General features: G+C 43.0%; 1 protein-coding gene across 1 annotated transcript in view; it reads left to right on the top strand.

The window, feature by feature from the left end:
- NLGN2 (neuroligin 2) overlaps window positions 1-20,788 on the top strand; it is an 85,802-nt gene that overhangs the window by 59,649 nt on the left and 5,365 nt on the right. The window contains exons 2-4 of the mRNA XM_040415367.1: window positions 9,899-9,955; window positions 19,930-20,079; window positions 20,439-20,624. Coding sequence (XP_040271301.1) covers window positions 9,899-9,955; window positions 19,930-20,079; window positions 20,439-20,624 — 393 coding nt within the window. The remainder of the gene's footprint in view (window positions 1-9,898; window positions 9,956-19,929; window positions 20,080-20,438; window positions 20,625-20,788) is intronic.

Genomic DNA, 20,788 nt, shown 5'->3' with positions numbered 1-20,788 from the left:
GTTACCAGTTTACAGATTATACAGCCGGATTCTTCAGACAGTGATTCAGAGTTTCCGCCTGTATAATACTTTACTGTTCTGCTGTGGGAACAGTCAGCAAATTTGTGGATACATGGACAGTCGGGGGGGTGAGTGCAGCGTGGTGTGTACAGATGGGGGGTGAGTGCAGCATGGTGGGTACAGATGGGGGGTGAGTGCAGCGTGGTAGGTACAGATGGGGGGTGAGTGCAGCATGGTGGGTACGGTCGGGGGGTGAGTGCAGCGTGGTGTGTACAGATGGGGGGTGAGTGCAGCGTGGTAGGTACAGATGGGGGGTGAGTGCAGCATGGTGGGTACGGTCGGGGGGTGAGTGCAGTGTGGTGGGTACAGATGGGGGGTGAGTGCAGCATGGTGGGTACAGATGGGGGGTGAGTGCAGCGTGGTAGGTACAGATGGGGGGTGAGTGCAGCATGGTGGGTACGGTCGGGGGGTGAGTGCAGCGTGGTGTGTACAGATGGGGGGTGAGTGCAGCGTGGTAGGTACAGATGGGGGGTGAGTGCAGCATGGTGGGTACGGTCGGGGGGTGAGTGCAGTGTGGTGGGTACAGATGGGGGGTGAGTGCAGCATGGTGGGTACGGTCGGGGGGTGAGTGCAGTGTGGTGGGTACAGATGGGGGGTGAGTGCAGCATGGTGGGTACGGTCGGGGGGTGAGTGCAGCGTGGTGTGTACAGTCGGGGGGTGAGTGCAGCATGGTGTGTACAGATGGGGGGTGAGTGCAGCGTGGTAGGTACAGATGGGGGGTGAGTGCAGCATGGTGTGTACAGTCGGGGGGTGAGTGCAGCGTGGTAGGTACAGATGAGGGGTGAGTGCAGCATGGTGGGTACGGTCGGGGGGTGAGTGCAGCGTGGTGTGTACAGATGGGGGGTGAGTGCAGCGTGGTGTGTACAGTCGGGGGGTGAGTGCAGCGTGGTGTGTACAGATGGGGGGTGAGTGCAGCGTGGTAGGTACAGATGAGGGGTGAGTGCAGCATGGTGGGTACGGTCGGGGGGTGAGTGCAGCGTGGTGTGTACAGATGGGGGGTGAGTGCAGCGTGGTGTGTACAGTCGGGGGGTGAGTGCAGCGTGGTGTGTACAGATGGGGGGTGAGTGCAGCGTGGTAGGTACAGATGAGGGGTGAGTGCAGCATGTTGTGTACAGTCGGGGGGTGAGTGCAGCGTGGTGGGTACAGTCTGGGGGGGTCTCCAGTGGGAGAGGCTGGTCCTGTCCCCCTAGATGTCCACCACGTTTCAGCGCTCTCTGGGAGGGAGCTGTAGTTATATGGTTTCTGAGCTGTTCATGAATACAATTCCAGAATCGCAGAGAAACTGACACAGTAGCAGAGTAGTGGATGAGAGGGCTGGGATGGACACATGTAAGACGGCGCAGATTTGCTGACAACTCCTCATGCCACTCTGTTGGTTGTCAGCGTCTGTCTCCCATCAGTATCACCATATGACTGGTGGCCCCCGAGGATGATGGGGCCGGTTCAGCCGGAGGGAGAATTAGGAAGGGGGCGAGGGCTTAATCCTCCTCATTCTCAGGATCGGCGGGGGTCTCACAGGTCACATCAGGTGGGCTTCACACCAGCAGTACTGGGAGAACTGGGTGCTCGTTCCCTGAATGGTAAATCCTGCCCGTTATACGGGGTCAGGAGCGGCGGGACGTTCCAGGCTGCAGAGGGTTAAGGCGATTCGCACCTTCCCCTGGTTCTCACGGATGACTTGTTCTCTCACATTACTCACTCTGACGCCTTCACAGATATATATATATACCCCTCCGCTGTCAGCTGACACGCCGTGACTGGCGGAGAGAGGGCCTATCAAGACGTGATCACATGACCAGGTAACACACGTGTCTCATGTTACACGCCATGGTCTGCCTCAAGCACACGACTCCTCTTCCTGTGTTCTTCCTGTCCATCGTTCATGCACTGGTAGCAGAGGTATTGGCCATGGCCGCGTCCTAGACCGCCCCTTCTTTGGCCGTGAGACGCCTCTTTTTGGCTTCACGTCCAGACGTTTTTTACTTTTTGCTCTTTTTCTATTTGCTCTTTGGGCAGGAAGGATTTTGATTCTTTTCCTCGATTTTTCTTGCCGTCTTTGGATTTTCCTTCCTGATTCATCCTCCATTTTTTCTGCCCATTTTCGGGGTTCATTTAGTTTTTAGTTCACTGTACATTCTCTTGCGATGGGAGAGAGAGGGGATTCATCACTTTTTCTTTCTTTTTTTTCATACTTTTTTTTTCATTTGTAATCAGAAATCTTAAGATCGTTTTATTTTACTGAGCCGGAGTACGATCCGCCACATGAGTGGTAACATACAGCCGGTGGTCCTGAAGACAGCCGTCCACCTCCTCCGAGTGTCACCGCCAGGCATGCCTCGGGTGATGGCGCCCACAGGCCCAGCTTCTATCCTGGAATCTGGACATAAAATGACTGACTGTAGGAAGGTGAAGAACGAGGTCAGCACATGACGGCAGTATTCACTGGATCAGTTGGAGGGGTGACGGGGAGGACAGGAGCGTTATGGAGGTCAGCACATGACGGCAGTATTCACTGGATCAGTTGGAGGGGTGACGGGGAGGACAGGAGCGTTATGGAGGTCAGCACATGACGGCAGTATTCACTGGATCAGTGGGAGGGGGTGACGGGGAGGACAGGAACGTTATGGAGGTCAGCACATGACGGCAGTATTCACTGGATCAGTGGGAGGGGGTGACGGGGAGGACAGGAGCGGTATGGAGGTCAGCACATGACGGCAGTATTCACTGGATCAGTTAGAGGGGGGACGGGGAGGACAGGAACGTTATGGAGGTCAGCACATGACGGCAGTATTCACTGGATCAGTGGGAGGGAGTGACGGGGAGGACAGGAGCGGTATGGAGGTCAGCACATGACGGCAGTATTCACTGGATCAGTGGCAGGGGGGACAGGGAGGACAGGAGCGGTATGGAGGTCAGCACATGACGGCAGTATTCACTGGATCAGTTGGAGGGGGTGACGGGGAGGACAGGAACGTTATGGAGGTCAGCACATGACGGCAGTATTCACTGGATCAGTTGGAGGGGTGACGGGGAGGACAGGAGCGGTATGGAGGTCAGCACATGACGGCAGTATTCACTGGATCAGTTGGAGGGGTGACGGGGAGGACAGGAACGTTATGGAGGTCAGCACATGATGGCAGTATTCACTGGATCAGTTGGAGGGGGTGACGGGGAGGACAGGAGCGGTATGGAGGTCAGCACATGACGGCAGTATTCACTGGATCAGTTGGAGGGGGTGACGGGGAGGACAGGAGCGGTATGGAGGTCACCACATGACGGCAGTATTCACTGGATCAGTTAGAGGGGGGACGGGGAGGACAGGAACGTTATGGAGGTCAGCACATGACGGCAGTATTCATTGGATCAGTTGGAGGGGTGACGGGGAGGACAGGAGCGTTATGGAGGTCAGCACATGACGGCAGTATTCACTGGATCAGTTGGAGGGGGTGACGGGGAGGACAGGAGCTGTATGGAGGTCAGCACATGACGGCAGTATTCACTGGATCAGTTGGAGGGGTGACGGGGAGGACAGGAACGTTATGGAGGTCAGCACATGACGGCAGTATTCACTGGATCAGTGGCAGGGGGTGACGGGGAGGACAGGAGCGGTATGGAGGTCAGCACATGACGGCAGTATTCACTGGATCAGTGGGAGGGAGTGACGGGAAGGACAGGAGCTGTATGGAGGTCAGCACATGACGGCAGTATTCACTGGATCAATGGCAGGGGGGACGGGGAGGACAGGAGCGGTATAGAGGTCACCACATGACGGCAGTATTCACTGGATCAGTTGGAGGGGGTGACGGGGAGGACAGGAGCGTTATGGAGGTCAGCACATGACGGCAGTATTCACTGGATCAGTTGGAGGGGGTGACGGGGAGGACAGGAGCGTTATGGAGGTCAGCACATGACGGCAGTATTCACTGGATCAGTGGGAGGGAGTGACGGGAAGGACAGGAGCTGTATGGAGGTCAGCACATGACCGCAGTATTCACTGGATCAGTGGGAGGGGGTGACGGGGAGGACAGGAGCGGTATGGAGGTCAGCACATGACGGAGGTATTCACTGGATCAGTTAGAGGAGTGACGGGAAGGACAGGAGCTGTATGGAGGTCAGCACATGACCGCAGTATTCACTGGATCAGTTAGAGGGGGGGACGGGGAGGACAGGAGCGGTATGGAGGTCAGCACATGACGGCAGTATTCACTGGATCAGTGGGAGGGGGTGACGGGGAGGACAGGAGCGGTATGGAGGTCAGCGCATGACGGCAGTATTCACTGGATCAGTGGCAGGGGGGACGGGGAGGACAGGAGCGGTATGGAGGTCAGCACATGACGGCAGTATTCACTGGATCAGTGGCAGAGGGGGGACAGGGAGGACAGGAGCGTTATGGAGGTCAGCACATGATGGCAGTATTCACTGGATCAGTTGGAGGGGGTGACGGGGAGGACAGGAGCGGTATGGAGGTCACCACATGATGGCAGTATTCACTGGATCAGTTGGAGGGGGTGACGGGGAGGACAGGAGCGGTATGGAGGTCACCACATGACGGCAGTATTCACTGGATCAGTTGGAAGGGGTGACGGGGAGGACAGGAGCTGTATGGAGGTCACCACATGATGGCAGTATTCACTGGATCAGTTGGAGGGGGGACGGGGAGGATAGGAGCGGTATGGAGGTCAGCACATGACGGCAGTATTAACTGGATCAGTGGGAGGGGGAGACAGGAGCGGTATGGAGGTCACCACATGATGGCAGTATTTACTGGATCAGTGGCAGAGGATGACGGGGAGGACAGGAGCGGTATGCAGGTCACCACATGATGGCAGTATTTACTGGATCAGTGGCAGAGGATTACAGGGAGGACAGGAGAGGTATGGAGGTCAGCACATGACGGCAGTATTCACTGGATCAGTGGGATGGGGTGATGGGGAGGACAGGAGCGGTATGGAGGTCAGCACATGACGGCAGTATTCACTGGATCAGTGGGAGGGGGTGACGGGGAGGACAGGAGCGGTATGGAGATCACCACATGACGGCAGTATTCACTTGATCAGTGGGAGGGGGTGACAGGAAGGACAGGAGGAATATAGAAGACAGCTAATTGGATAGATGGTAGAGGAAAGACTAAGCGCAAGAAGGTAAGACCAGCGCTGATGAACTTGCTGAATTACAGAGGGAAGAAGTTGAAGGATGGCGGGCCAGACTGGAGTCATAGGAAGCTGAGTGAGCAGGATCTTCTCATCAGTGATAGATAATCATCTAACGTCCTCCATGAGGAATCTACTGCCCACTCTCTAGTTGTAGAACCAGCAGATTCCCGAAAAATGATGCTGATGTCAGTGGAGACTTAGAGGTCAGTGGAGATGTGGACATCAATGGAGGCATAGATGTCAAGGAAGGTGTAGACTCCAATGGAGAGATCTGTGGAGACGTAGATGTCAGTGGACCTATACACATCAGTGGAGATCTGTGGAGATATAGATGTCAATGTAGGCATAAACTCCAATGGAGAGATCCATGTAGATGTAGATGTCATTGGAGGTGTACACATCAGTGGAGATCTGTGGAGATATAGATGTCAGAGAAGGTGTAGACTAAAATGGAGAGATCTGTGGAGATGTAGATGTCAGTGGAGGTGTACACATCAGTGGAGATCTGTGGAGACATAGATGTCAGGTAAGGTGTAGACTCCAATGGAGAGATCTGTGGAGATGTAGATGTCAGTGGAGGTGTACACATCAGTGGAGATCTGTGGAGACATAGATGTCAGGGAAGGTGTAGACTCCAATGGAGAGATCCATGGAGATGTAGATGTCAGTGGAGGTGTACACATCAGTGGAGATCTGTGGAGATATAGATGTCAATGTAGGCATAAACTCCAATGGAGAGATCCCTGGAGATGGAGATGTCAGTGGAGGTGTACACATCTGTGGAGATCTGTGGAGACATAGATGTCAGGGAAGGTGTAGACTCCAATGGAGAGATCTGTGGAGACGTAGATGTCAGTGGAGGTGTACACATCAGTGGAGATCTGTGGAGACATAGATGTCAGGGAAGGTGTAGACTCCAATGGAGAGATCTGTGGAGATGTAGATGTAAGTGGACCTATACACATCAGTGGAGATCTGTGGAGATATAGATGTCAATGTAGGCATAAACTCCAATGGAGAGATCTGTGGAGATGTAGATGTCAGTGGAGGTGCAGACATCAGTAGAAGCATAAACGCTAGTGGCGACCCGTGGAGATGTAGATGCCAGTGGAGGGCTAGACTCCAGTCAAGATGTAGATATCAGAATGAAGGTGTAGATGTCAGTGCAGACGATAGTGGAGGCGTAGATGTCAGTGGAGACATAGATGTCAATGTAGGCACAGACTCCATTGGAGAGATCTGTGGAGATGTAGATGTCAGTGGAGACATAGATGTCAATGTAGGCACAGACTCCAATGGAGAGATCTGTGGAGATGTAGATGTCAGTGGAGGTGTACACATCAGTGGATATCTGTGGAGACATAGATGTCAGGGAAGGTGTAGTCTCCAATGGAGAGATCTGTGGAGACGTAGATGTCAGTGGACCTATACACATCAGTGGAGATCTGTGGAGATATAGACGTCAATGTAGGCATAAACTCCAATGGAGAGATCCATGGAGATGTAGATGTCAGTGGAGGTGTACACATCAGTGGAGATCTGTGGAGATATAGATGTCAATGTAGGCATAAACTCCAATGGAGAGATCCATGGAGATGTAGATGTCAGGGGACCTATACACATCAGTGGAGATCTGTGGAGATATAGATGTCAATGTAGGCATAAACTCCAATGGAGAGATCTGTGGAGATGTAGATGTCAGTGGAGGTGTACACATCAGTGGATATCTGTGGAGACATAGATGTCAGGGAAGGTGTAGACTCCAATGGAGAGATCTGTGGAGACGTAGATGTCAGTGGACCTATACACATCAGTGGAGATCTGTGGAGATATAGACGTCAATGTAGGCATAAACTCCAATGGAGAGATCCATGGAGATGTAGATGTCAGTGGACCTATACACATCAGTGGAGATCTGTGGAGATATAGATGACAATGTAGGCATAAACTCCAATGGAGAGATCTGTGGAGATGTAGATGTCAGTGGAGACATAGATGTCAATGTAGGCACAGACTCCAATGGAGAGATCTGTGGAGATGTAGATGTCAGTGGAGGTGTACACATCAGTGGAGATCTGTGGAGATGTAAATGTCAGTGGAGACATAGATGTCAATGTAGGCACAGACTCCATTGGAGAGATCTGTGGAGATGTAAATGTCAGTGGAGACATAGGTGTCAATGTAGGCACAGACTCCATTAGAGAGATCTGTGGAGATTTAGATGTCAGTGGAGGTATAGACTACAATGGAGAAATCTGTGGAGACGTAGATGTCAGTGGAGACATAGATGTTAATGTAGGCACAGACTCTATTGGAGAGATCTGTGGAGATGTACATGTCAGTGGAGACATAGATGTCAATGTAGGCACAGACTCCATTGGAGAGATCTGTGGAGATGTAAATGTCAGTGGAGACATAGACTACAATGGAGAGATCTGTGAAGACGCAGATGGCAGTGGAGACATAGATCTCAATATAGAGTTAGATATTAGTGGACATTTGGTTTGACAATGTAGGTGGAGATGTCCACGTTTTGCAAAGAGAGTAGAGACCAGCAGCACAACACTGATCACAGGAGCGGGTTGAATTTGATAGGATCCATCTTTTAATAGGTGGTGGGATTGGAGAGAATAACTGCAAAAAGGGAAGATTAAAGAAGAGGAAATGGGACAGGAAGTAAAAAGAAAAGACATTAGAGCCAACATCAGCAGAAGGGTTGGGCAGACACAGAGTATTAGACAGATGTGGAACGCTGAATGGAAAATGAGAAGATACAAGATGACTGTAACAGGAGCAATGCTGAAACAGGAACCGGCCAAAAAAAAGATAGAAAATGTAGAGAAGATCAGGATAACGGATGAAGAGGTAGATGTGGACTATGACACAGGAGACTGAAGATAATATAATGAAAGATGTCCATGGGTCTCCGAAGGCTCAAAAAGTAGGATGGTCAGTGACACTTACATCCTTGGCACCAGTGCAGGATATTGGGGCAAATGAGACCTCTTCTTCAAGCAGAATGGACATGAAGGGTCATGGACAGAGAGCTCTGGAAGATAGAGGACAGAGGGATGGTGAGAGGTCGTAGGTTGTGATCATGGCAATGAATGTGGCAAGATGAAAATAAGGGTGATGAGGAATGTAGATCTAGAGAACGCTAATGAAAACAAGACAGATCAAGGGGAGCTAGAAGATGACTCAAGATGAGTAGATTTATGGTGGGAAAGAAAAAAGGATAAAGGAGACCACTGAATAGATGACTGGGTCAGAGAAGATGGACTTGATATGTTACACAAGAGATAGTCAGGTGAAAGGGGCATAGATATGGAATGGAAAGATCGGAGGCCAGAGATACTATGTAAAATGTGTATATGTATGACATTCGGTAGGGGAAGACATACTGAGATGGCAGGGCTCAAACTAATACTGAGAGGAACCAGAGAAGGGCTTGGGAGCAAGAATGGTTATAGGTCTAATACAAGATGGGTGGGATAGAAATGATATGGATATGGAAGAGAAAAACAGAGGACATGGAGTGGACGCTGAATGTGGTGGATGGATGAGAAGGATGGTAGTGATTCAGACATGGTTTAGCATGGAGACAGAAGAGGTGTGAGGTCAGAAGACAGACATGTTAGCAGGGCAGGAGATCTGCAGAGTACAGGTGGAAGGTAAGTGAAGACATGGACACCACATGCAGCTCAGGTCTGAGGACTACATGACAAGGTCTTAGTATTTAAATCATCCACATTGATGTTGAGTAAGTAGGATGCAGATCGCACACATGTGGTGTATGTGATGGACGTCGCACAACCCTCCACCATTTATGACTTCTCTAACCTGCAATGACCAATCTACCATTGACTGGTGTAGAAAATGTCAGACGTGCTTCAGAAAATGAGGGTCACATACGAGAATTGGCCAGATCCATATGTGGACTGCAAGGTTATGAATGTGCAGTGTGCAGAATTACATATGGGGATCGGCAATAGGGAGGAGATATGGCCGACCCCACAGGAAGAAGGTGGAGTAATCAGAGGCAGGTGATAAAGGTGTCAGACGAGCTATAGGGAGTAACGGGCTTACAGGGAGAGTTATACGGGCCTATGGGAGGGGCTTTGACAAAATTGTAGGAATTCTATGGAGTATTAGGAGGAAATATATGAAGTAATAGCAGAGGTTATATGGAGTAGGAGGAGGAGTTATATGAACAAATAGGAGGGGTTATGTAAAGTAATGAAAAGTATTATTAGAGAATATAAGAGTAGTGGGAGGGGATATGTATAGTAGTGGGAGGAGTTATGTATAGTCATGGGTGGAGCTGTCCGGATCTCGTTTGTGATGTCTTGCCCTTTTTCTGTCATTACTCCTCATTGATTGAGGTTTTTTGCGTTTTCTTTTGGCCGCTCAGGTTCTCCAGTCAGTTGCTCCTCAGCTTCCCCTCCTGCTGTCATTGTATCTTGTACACTTGCTTTTTCTTTTTGATATTTAGAGCAGATGTTGAAATGTTTTTTGGTGACGTTTTCTTGAATCTATTTTTTCTGTCTCTCTTTCCCCCTTTCTCTCTCTCCCTCGGTTATTTTTTTTTTTATCTTTTTTTAATCTTTTTTTCTTTTCTTTTTTTCTTATTATATTTTTTTCTTTTTTTCTTTTTATATATATATTTTTTTCGCCTTGACCTCCAGGTCCCCTTTCCAAATCTCGGGAGGACTCAAGAAAGTCTCAGCACACTGCAGATGAAGGTAGATCTCACAGTCTTTTCTTGATTCAATTTTTCTTCCTTCTTTTTTTTTGGGGCATTTTGCATGTTGTTTCACTTTTCTTGATGAATTAGCCTCTCTGTCTGTGTATTGCTGGAGGGTGCTGTGCTGTGTACGTGTGAGCGGGAACAGAGGGGAAAACATTCTTTGCACAAGTGTTGGTGATTCTCACAGTTGTGTCTTACTTGACCATTGTTCTTATGTGGTCCAGCCGCGTGGGCCTAACAGATCTGCAGAGTGTTGCTCCTTCAGCTCATCCATTAACAGCTCCACCAAAAACCTGTGACATCATGGAACATGCCTCACGTCACTGATCTCAATCAAATTATACTACTCAGCATCAAGAAACCAAATAGTTTTGTGTGGAGGTGAAAACTACACATCAAGATCTCTGTTTTTACCCCTAACCTTGGGTGGAAATTCTGCACCTTCTACTCATCATCTTGCAGGTCACTGTTAACCGGCTGATGGTCAAAATACCTCAAAACAGCTTAAAGTTAGGGGACACAGGGTCTCATAGTAGTTAACAAGAGCTCAGGAGCAGAGCCAGCTCCACTCGTGGTCCTAAATGTCACTCTACAGTAAACTGCAAAAGGTGAAAGGAGGTAGGGTAAATTCTGAGTTGGAGGCAGAGGAAATGATGAAGATTGGAGTCTTAAGCTAAGAGGAAATCATAACAAGACAACAGAGATGACATGAGTGAAGCAGGCGTAGAAGTCTGTGATCAGAAGGATGAAGAAACTGGAAAGTTAAAGGTGTCCAAAAAGGGTCACTGGCAAGTTCAAGTGTTATGAAACAAGTCATAGGCTTCAAATAAGTGGATGGTGGAGATAAGGTAGATAAATATTGGAGATGAGGATGACCAATGAGGGAGCTGAGGTAGATGAATGACGGAGAGGAGATAGACAATTGGTGTAGATGACTAATGAAGTTCAGGTAGATGAATGGCATAGTTCAGGTAGATGAATGGTGGAGATGAGGTAGACAAACGGTGGTAACAAGTTAGACAAAGGTAGAGCTCAGGTAAATTAATGCTGGAGATGAGGTGGATGAATGGTGTAGCTCAAACAGATGAATGGTGGAGATAAGCAGAAAATGGTGGGGCTTAGGTAGCGGAATGATGGAGATGAAGTAGATGAATAGCTGAGCTCAGGTAGATGAATGGTGGTGACGGGAAAGACGATTGGCAGCGGCAAGGTAGACGAACGGTGGAGACAAGGTAGACAAATGGTGGAGCTCAAGCAGATGAATAGTGGAGCTTAGGTAGACAAATGATGTAACTCAGGTAGACGAACGGCAGAGAAGAGGAAGATGAACAGTGGAGGTGAGGAAGACGAACTGTGGAGACAATGAAGACGGACAGTGAAGTTGAGCTTGGTATTGGAGTGTCGTCACATTGTAGAATGGAGTTATGGCAATCTACAATCCACATGGATCTGACCCTACATGGATCTCACATTACATATATTTGAGTAGATAGCTCTCTTTGAAGTACAGAATTGGTTTGGATGTACATGATGTCAAATCCTGTCTTGGTTTCATGTGGACAATTCATGGATTATGGTTTATGTAGATCATATTCTAGAGCTTCTGCTCATCCAGTGTCTCTGTTCAATGTCCATGCATCAAAGGTCAGTGCCAATCATGGTCTCACTGCACGGCCCATGAAGGACTATGGTGACATTCCTCATGTATATTCATTGGTCTACAGACTATATTAATTATAGTGAAGATGAACAGTGGCCACCTGCATGGCCTGACTGCTGTGACTGAGATTTTATCTGGCAAACAGAAGGATGACTGGACAGTTTTAGCCAAAACTACTACAAACGTTTACAGATGTCTTCAGCCATCTATCTTGAAATACTGAAGAAGAACACTGCGTGACCTAGGGCCGGACTATGCAGCAGTAACATGCCGGACTATCAATCAGTATCGTGATTGCTGTGTATTGTGGCTGAAGCAACCATGGCTGGAATCTGGGTCACAACAGCTACTCTAGTAGAAGATGCTTGGAGCAAACTTCCAGCAGATGTGAACCTGCCTGGGATAAACATACATCTGTCCTAAAAGAAAGGGTCAAATATAAGGTCAGACTAGATGGACCACATGTTCTTCTCTTATTGCCATCTTCTAGGTTTCCATCTTGAGTCTTGTGCTTCCTCTGTCACCTTTCACATGTCTATGATTTGGCATCCAAACACCTATTGATACAAATGGAGAACACTTCCACCGCCATGTTATCTGTGATATTTTCACCATTTTCCACCACCTGTAGAGAGAAGACTCTTCCAGAACCAGTGCCTGGTAAGAGCTGGAGATCTGGAACATTGCAGTATTTGAGATACTGATGGAATAACCTTTCTCAGCATCTTGATGAGTAAGAAATTAGATAAAAATGATGGCATTAAGGAAAGGGAAAATGAAGGTTGAGTAAGTGGAGAAGATTGTGATGATGATCATAATGAGGAATGAGTCTTCACAAGACTGACAGCTGCTGAGCCCCCCCCCCCCCCTCGTTAAGGCTTCTGACTAATTAATCCTCTCAAATTACAGCATGATTAATTAGGACTTCGTTACCATGGAAAAGGGAGCAGAACATTTCTGGCTATGAATGAGTTAAAATAACACCTTTGGCTCCTTATTTTCTCCCTGTCTAAGAGCGAAGCTCCGCAGGAGGAGCTGGGGGCAATACTCTGCACCACACTGGCTAAAACATGGCTGAACTAACAAGGAGCGATAATTGGGAGGGCTCCCCTTCTGATCTGTGAAGACGAGCCGGAGAGATAAATGAGACATAGTATATGGGAAACGCTGGAAAGTTCCGGATAACCTTCTGCCGCACTCCGATATGGCAGCTCAGCAATACTAATCCATCTGGAATAAAGAACAGCGGAGCTCTACATCACACAAAAAGGCATACAGCTAGACAATAGGGATTTATACCTCACTGCAAGAAAAAGAGATGGAAGTGCGCTATAGAGCTCGGTCAGTGAAGGGTATAATAGTTTACTATAGAGCTCTATCAGCATAGGGATTAATAGTTTACTATAGAGCTCTATCAGTGTAGGGATTAATAGTTTACTATATAGCTCTATCAGTGTAGGGTATAATAGTTTACTATAGAGCTCTATCAGTGTAGGGATTAATAGTTTACTATAGAGCTCTATCAGTGTAGGGAGTAATAGTTTACTATAGAGCTCTATTATTGTAGGGATTAATAGTTTACTATAGAGCTCTATCAGTGTAGGGTATAATAGTTTACTATAGAGCTCTATCAGTGTAGGGATTAATAGTTTACTATAGAGCTCTATCAGTGTAGGGATTAATAGTTTACTATATAGCTCTATCAGTGTAGGGTATGATAGTTTACTATAGAGCTCTATCAATGTAGGGAGTAATAGTTTACTATAGAGCTCTATCAGTGTAGGGATTAATAGTTTACTATAGAGCTCTATCAGTGTAGGGATTAATAGTTTACTATAGAGCTCTATCAGTGTAGGGATTAATAGTTTACTATAGAGCTCTATCAGTGTAGGGATTAATAGTTTACTATAGAGCTCTATCGTTGTAGGGATTAATTGTTTACTATATAGCTCTATCAGTGTAGGGTATGATAGTTTACTATAGAGCTCTATCAATGTAGGGAGTAATAGTTTACTATAGAGCTCTATCAGTGTAGGGATTAATAGTTTACTATAGAGCTCTATCAGTGTAGGGATTAATAGTTTACTATAGAGCTCTATCAGTGTAGGGTATGATAGTTTACTATAGAGCTCTATCAATGTAGGGAGTAATAGTTTACTATAGAGCTCTATCAGTGTAGGGAGTAATAGTTTACTATAGAGCTTTATTAGTGTAGGGAGTAATAGTTTACTATAGAGCTCTATCAATGTAGGGATTAATAGTTTTCTATAGAGCTCTATCAGTGTAGGGATTAAAAATTTACTATAGAGCTTTATCATCATAGGGATTAATAGTTTACTATAGAGCTCTATCAGTGTAGGGATTAACACTTTACTATAGAGCTCTATCAGTGTAGGGATTAATAGTTTACTATAGAGCTCTATCATCATAAGGATTAATAGTTTACTATAGAGCTCTATCAGCATAGGGATTAATAGTTTACTATAGAGCTCTATCATCATAAGGATTAATAGTTTACTATAGAGCTCTATCAATGTAGGGAATAATAGTTTACTATAGAGCTCTATCAGTGTAGGGATTAAAAATTTACTATAGAGCATTATCATCATAAGGATTAATAGTTTACTATAGAGCTCTATCATCATAGGGATTAATAGTTTACTATAGAGCTCTATTCGTGTAGGGATTAATAGTTTACTATAGAGCTCTATCAGTGTAGGGATAAATAGTTTACTGTAGAGCTCTATCATCATAAGGATTAATAGTTTACTATAGAGCTCTATCAGTGTAGGGAGTAATAGTTTACTATAGAGCTCTATCAGTTTAGGGAGTAATAGTTTACTATAGAGCTCTATCAATGTTGGGATTAATAGTTTACTATATAGCTCTATCAGTGTAGGGATTAATAGTTTACTATATAGCTCTATCAGTGTACGGATTAATAGTTTTCTATAGAGCTCTATCAATGTAGGGATTAATAGTTTACTATAGAGCTCTATTAGCGTAGGGATAAATTTTTTACTATAGAGCTCTATCAGCATAGGGATTAATAGTTTACTATAGCGCTATATCAGTGTAGGGATTAATAGTTTACTATATAGCTCTACCAGCATAGGGATTAATAGTTTACTATAGAGCTCTATCAATGTAGGGAATAATAGTTTACTATAGAGCTCTATCAGTAAAGAGATTAAAAGTTTAATATAGATCTCTATTAGTGTAGGGATTAATGGTTTACTATATAGCTCTATCAGTTTAGGGAGTAATAGTTTACTATAGATCTCTATTAGTAAAGAGATTAATAGTTTACTATAGAGCTCTATCAGTGTAGGGATTAATAGTTTACTATAGAGCTCTATCATCACAGGGATTATTAATTTACTATAGAGCTCTCAGCATAGGGATTAATAGTTTACTATAGAGCTCTATTAGTGTAGGGATTAATAGTTTACTATAGAGCTCTATCAGTTTAGGGAGTAATAGTTTACTATAGATCTCTATTAGTAAAGAGATTAATAGTTTACTATAGAGCTCTATTAGTGTAGGGATTAAAAGTTTACTATAGAGCTCTATCAGTGTAGGGATTAAAACTTTACTATAGAGCTCTATCAGTGTAGGGATTAATAGTTAACTATAGAGCTCTATCAGTGTAGGGAGTATTAGTTTACTATAGAGCTCTATCATCATAAGGATCAATAGTTTACTATAGAGCTCTATCAGTGTAGGGATTAATAGTTTACTATAGAGCTCTATTCGTGTAGGGATAAATAGTTTACTATAGAGCTGTATCATCGTAGGGATTAATAGTTTACTATAGAGCTGTATCATTGTAGGGATCGTTAGTTTACTATATAGCTCTATCAGTGTAGGGATTAATAGTTTACTATAGAGCTCTATCAGTGTAGGGATTAATAGTTTACTATAGAGCTCTATCAGTGTAGGGATTATTAGTTTACTATAGAGATCTATCAGCGTAGGGATTAATTTTTTACTATAGATCTCTATCAGTGTAGGGATTAATATTTTACTATAGAGCTCTATCAGTGTAGGGAGTATTAGTTTACTATAGAGCTCTATCAGTGTAGGGATTAATAGTTTACTATAGAGCTCTATCAGTGTAGGGATTAATAGTTTACTATTGAGCTCTATCAGTGTAGGGATTAATAGTTTTCTATAGAGCTCTATCAATGTAGGGATTAATATTTTACTATAGAGCTCTATTAGTGTAGGGATTAATAGTTTACTATAGATCTCTATCATCACAGGGATTAATAATTTACTATAGAGCTCTCAGCATAGGGAATAATAGTTTACTATATAGCTCTATCAGTGTAGGGATTAATCGTTTACTATAGAGCTCTATTAGTGTAGGGATTAATAGTTTACTATAGAGCTCTATTAGTGTAGGAATTAATAGTTTACTATAGAGCTCTACCAGCATAGGGATTAATAGTTTACTATAGAGCTCTATCAATGTAGGGAATAATAGTTTACTATAGAGCTCTATCATCACAGGGATTATTAATTTACTATAGAGCTTTCAGCATAGGGAATAATAGTTTACTATAGAGCTCTATCAGTAAAGAGATTAATAGTTTACTATAGAGCTCTATCAGCATAGGGATTAATAGTTTACTATAGAGCTCTATCAGTGTACGGATTAATATTTTACTATAGAGCTCTATCAGTATAGGGAGTATTAGTTTACTATAGAGCTCTATTCGTGTAGGGATTCAAAGTTTACTATAGAGCTCTATCAATGTAGGGATTAATAGTTTACTATAGAGCTCTATCAATGTAGGGATTAATAGTTTACTATAGAGCTTTATCAGTAAAGAGATTAAAAGTTTACTATAGAGCTCTATCAGTGTAGTGATTAATAGTTTACTATAGATCTCTATTAGTAAAGAGATTAATAGTTTACTATAGAGCTCTATCAGTGTAGTGATTAATAGTTTACTATAGAGCTCTATCATCACAGGGATTATTAATTTACTATAGAGCTCTCAGCATAGGGAATAATAGTTTACTATAGAGCTCTATCAGTAAAGAGATTAATAGTTTACTATAGAGCTCTATCAATGTAGGGATTAATAGTTTACTATAGAGCTCTATCAGTGTAGGGATTAATAGTTTACTATAGATCTCTATCATCACAGGGATTAATAATTTACTATAGAGCTCTCAGCATAGGGAATAATAGTTTACTATATAGCTCTATCAGTGTAGGGATTAATAGTTTACTATAGAGCTCTATTAGTGTAGGGAATAATAGTTTACTATAGAGCTCGATCAGTAAAGAGATTAAAAGTTTACTATAGATCTCTATTAGTAAAGAGATTAATAGTTTACTATAGAGCTCTATCATTTTAGGGAGTAATAGTTTACTATAGAGCTCTATCAGTGTAGTGATTAATAGTTTACTATAGAGCTCTATCAGTGTAGTGATTAATAATTTACTATAGAGCTCTCAGCATAGGGAATAATAGTTTACTATATAGCTCTATCAGCGTAGGGATTAATAGTTTACTATAGAGCTCTATTAGTGTAGGGATTAATAGTTTACTATAGAGCTCTATTAGTGTAGGGATTCAAAGTTTACTATAGAGCTCTATCAATGTAGGGAATAATAGTTTACTATAGATCTCTATTAGTAAAGAGATTAATAGTTTACTATAGAGCTCTATCAGTTTAGGGAGTAATAGTTTACTTTAGATCTCTATCATCACAGGGATTATTAATTTACTATAGAGCTCTCAGCATAGGGAATAATAGTTTACTATAGAGCTCTATCGGTGTAGGGATTAATATTTTACTATAGAGCTCTATCAGTGTAGGGAGTATTAGTTTACTATAGAGCTCTATCAGTGTAGGGAGTATTAGTTTACTATAGAGCTTTATCAGTGTAGGGATTAATAGTTTACTATAGAGCTTTATCAGTGTAGGGATTAATAGTTTACTATAGAGCTCTATTAGTGTAGGGATTAATAGTTTACTATAGAGCTGTATCAGTGTAGGGATTAATAGTTTACTATAGAGCTCTATTAGTGTAGGGATTAATAGTTTACTATATAGCTCTATCAATGTAGGGATTAATAGTTTACTCTAGAGCTCTATCAGTGTAGGGATTAATATTTTACTATAGAGCTCAATCAGTGTAGGGAGTATTAGTTTACTATAGAGCTCTATCAGTGTAGGGATTAATAGTTTACTATAGAGCTCTATTAGTGTAGGGATTAATAGTTTACTATATAGCTCTATCAATGTAGGGATTAATAGTTTACTCTAGAGCTCTATCAGTGTAGGGTATAATAGTTTACTATAGAGCTCTATCAGTGTAGGGATTAATAGTTTACTATAGAGCTTTATCAGTGTAGGGATTAATAGTTTACTCTAGAGCTCTATCAGTGTAGGGATTAATATTTTACTATAGAGCTCTATCAATGTAGGGATTAATAGTTTACTATAGAGCTCTATCAGTGTAGGGAGTATTAGTTTACTATAGAGCTCTATTAGTGTAGTGATTAATAGTTTACTCTAGAGCTCTAACATCACAGGGATTAATAATTTACTATAGAGCTCTCAGCATAGGAATCAATAGTTTACTATAGATCTCTATCAGTGTAGGGATTAATATTTTACTATAGAGCTCTATCAGTGTAGGGAGTATTAGTTTACTATAGAGCTCTATCAGTGTAGGGATTAATAGTTTACTATAGAGCTCTATCATCACAGGGATTAATAGTTTACTATAGAGCTCTATCAGTGTAGGGATTAATAGTTTACTATAGAGCTCTATCAGTGTAGGGATTAATAGTTTACTATAGAGCTCTATCAGTGTAGGGAGTATTAGTTTACTATAGAGCTCTATTAGTGTAGGGATTAATAGTTTACTATAGAGCTCTATCAGTGTAGGGATTAATAGTTTTCTATAGAGCTCTATCAGTGTAGGGATTAATAGTTTACTATAGAGCTTTATCAGTGTAGGGAGTATTAGTTTACTATAGAGCTCTATTAGTGTAGGGATTAATAGTTTACTATAGAGCTCTATTAGTAAAGAGATTAATAGTTTACTATAGAGCTCTATCAATGTAGGGAGTAATAGTTTATTTTAGATCTCTATCATCACAGGGATTATTAATTTACTATAGAGCTCTCAGCATAGGGAATAATAGTTTACTATAGAGCTCTATCAGTAAAGAGATTAATAGTTTACTATAGAGCTCTATCAGTGTAGGGATTAATAGTTTACTATAGAGCTCTATCATCACAGGGATTAATAATTTACTATAGAGCTCTCAGCATAGGGAATAATAATTTACTATAGAGCTCTATCAGTGTAGGGATTAATATTTTACTATAGAGCTCTATCAGTGTAGGGAGTATTAGTTTACTATAGAGCTCTATCAGTGTAGGGATTAATAGTTTACTATAGAGCTCGATCAGTGTAGGGTATAATAGTTTACTATAGAGCTCTATCAGTGTAGGGAGTATTAGTTTACTATAGAGCTCTATCAGTGTAGGGAGTATTAGTTTACTATAGAGCTCTATTAGTGTAGGGATTCAAAGTTTACTATAGAGCTCCATCAATGTAGGGAGTAATACTTTACTTTAGATCTCTATCATCACAGGGATTATTAATTTACTATAGAGCTCTCAGCATAGGGAATAATAGTTTACTATAGATCTCTATCATCACAGGGATTAATAATTTACTATAGAGCTCTCAGCATAGGGAATAATAGTTTACTATAGATCTCTATCAGTGTAGGGATTAATAGTTTACTCTAGATCTCTATCATCACAGGGATTAATAGTTTACTATAGAGCTCTTTCAGTGTAGGGATTAATAGTTTACTATAGAGCTCTTTCAGTGTTTGGATTAATAGTTTACTATAGAGCTCTATCAGTGTAGGGATTAATAGTTTACTATAGAGCTATATCAGTATAGGGATTAATAGTTTACTATAGAGCTCTATCATCACAGGGATTAATAATTTACTATAAAGCTCTCAGCATAGGGAATAATAGTTTACTATAGAGCTCTATCAATGTAAGGAATTATAGTTTACTATAGAGCTCTATCAGCATAGGGATTAATAGTTTTCTATAGAGCTCTATCAGTGTAGGGAGTAATAGTTTACTATAGAGCTCTATCAGTGTAGGGAGTAATAGTTTACTATAGATCTGTATCAGTGTAGGGATTAATAGTTTACTGTAGAGCTCTATCAGTGTAGGGAGTAGTAGGATTTTCTGATGAATGATGACGTTCTGATAATCTTTTGACCACTTTTTTCTACACTTTGCAGATATCCGGGACAGTGGGAAGAAGCCGGTCATGATGTTCATCCATGGAGGATCTTATATGGAGGGCACTGGGAATATGTTTGATGGCAGTGTCCTTGCCGCCTATGGCAATGTGATTGTGGTCACTATGAACTACAGACTGGGAGTTCTCGGTATGTCACCATTGAGGTGGTAAAGTCTTCTCCATGAATCTATACACCTTCATGTCTATTACAAGCATGCCGCCTGTACGAAGCCTACATGATGATGAACCATGGTGCGAGAAGCATCCCCTTTTCCAAGATGGTTCCTGGGTCCCCTTCCACTGATAAGGTTCAAATATGTCATAGGAGCAGTTGGTGGCCCTGCTATCCATCTAGGCCACAGGTGCAAGGTTCCTGGCCAGTTCTCACCAGGAGAACAATATTTTCTTGGACTGTATCAGTCTTAATATATTATTGTTTAATCCAAATTATAAAAATTAAGGTTGTGTCTATAAATAATTGCTTATTCTTCTCTCCTTATTTTTTAGGCTTCTTAAGCACTGGAGACCAGGCAGCCAAAGGTAATTACGGCCTACTGGACCAGATTCAAGCCTTGCGTTGGCTAGAGGAAAACATCGGCCATTTTGGAGGAGATCCTGAGAGAATCACCATCTTTGGATCAGGGGCGGGAGCTTCATGTGTCAGCCTCCTCATCCTCTCCCACCACTCAGAAGGTCAGCACTGGCTTCATAAACAGTATATGTGACTTCTACGACATTTGTAGCAGCAGTGCCCAACCCCTGATGCATTCCTCTTATGGTTCTGCTGTATGGAGTAGTGCAGTCTTCTGTACGGTTCCATATAGAGATATACAGTATACAGACACGTACTGTGAAGA

The sequence above is a fragment of the Bufo bufo genome, chromosome 1 (assembly GCF_905171765.1).
Source record: "Bufo bufo chromosome 1, aBufBuf1.1, whole genome shotgun sequence".
NCBI lineage: Eukaryota > Metazoa > Chordata > Amphibia > Anura > Bufonidae > Bufo > Bufo bufo.
The sequence above is the reverse complement of the archived record's forward strand: the minus strand, read 5'-3'. Positions and strand labels throughout refer to the sequence as shown.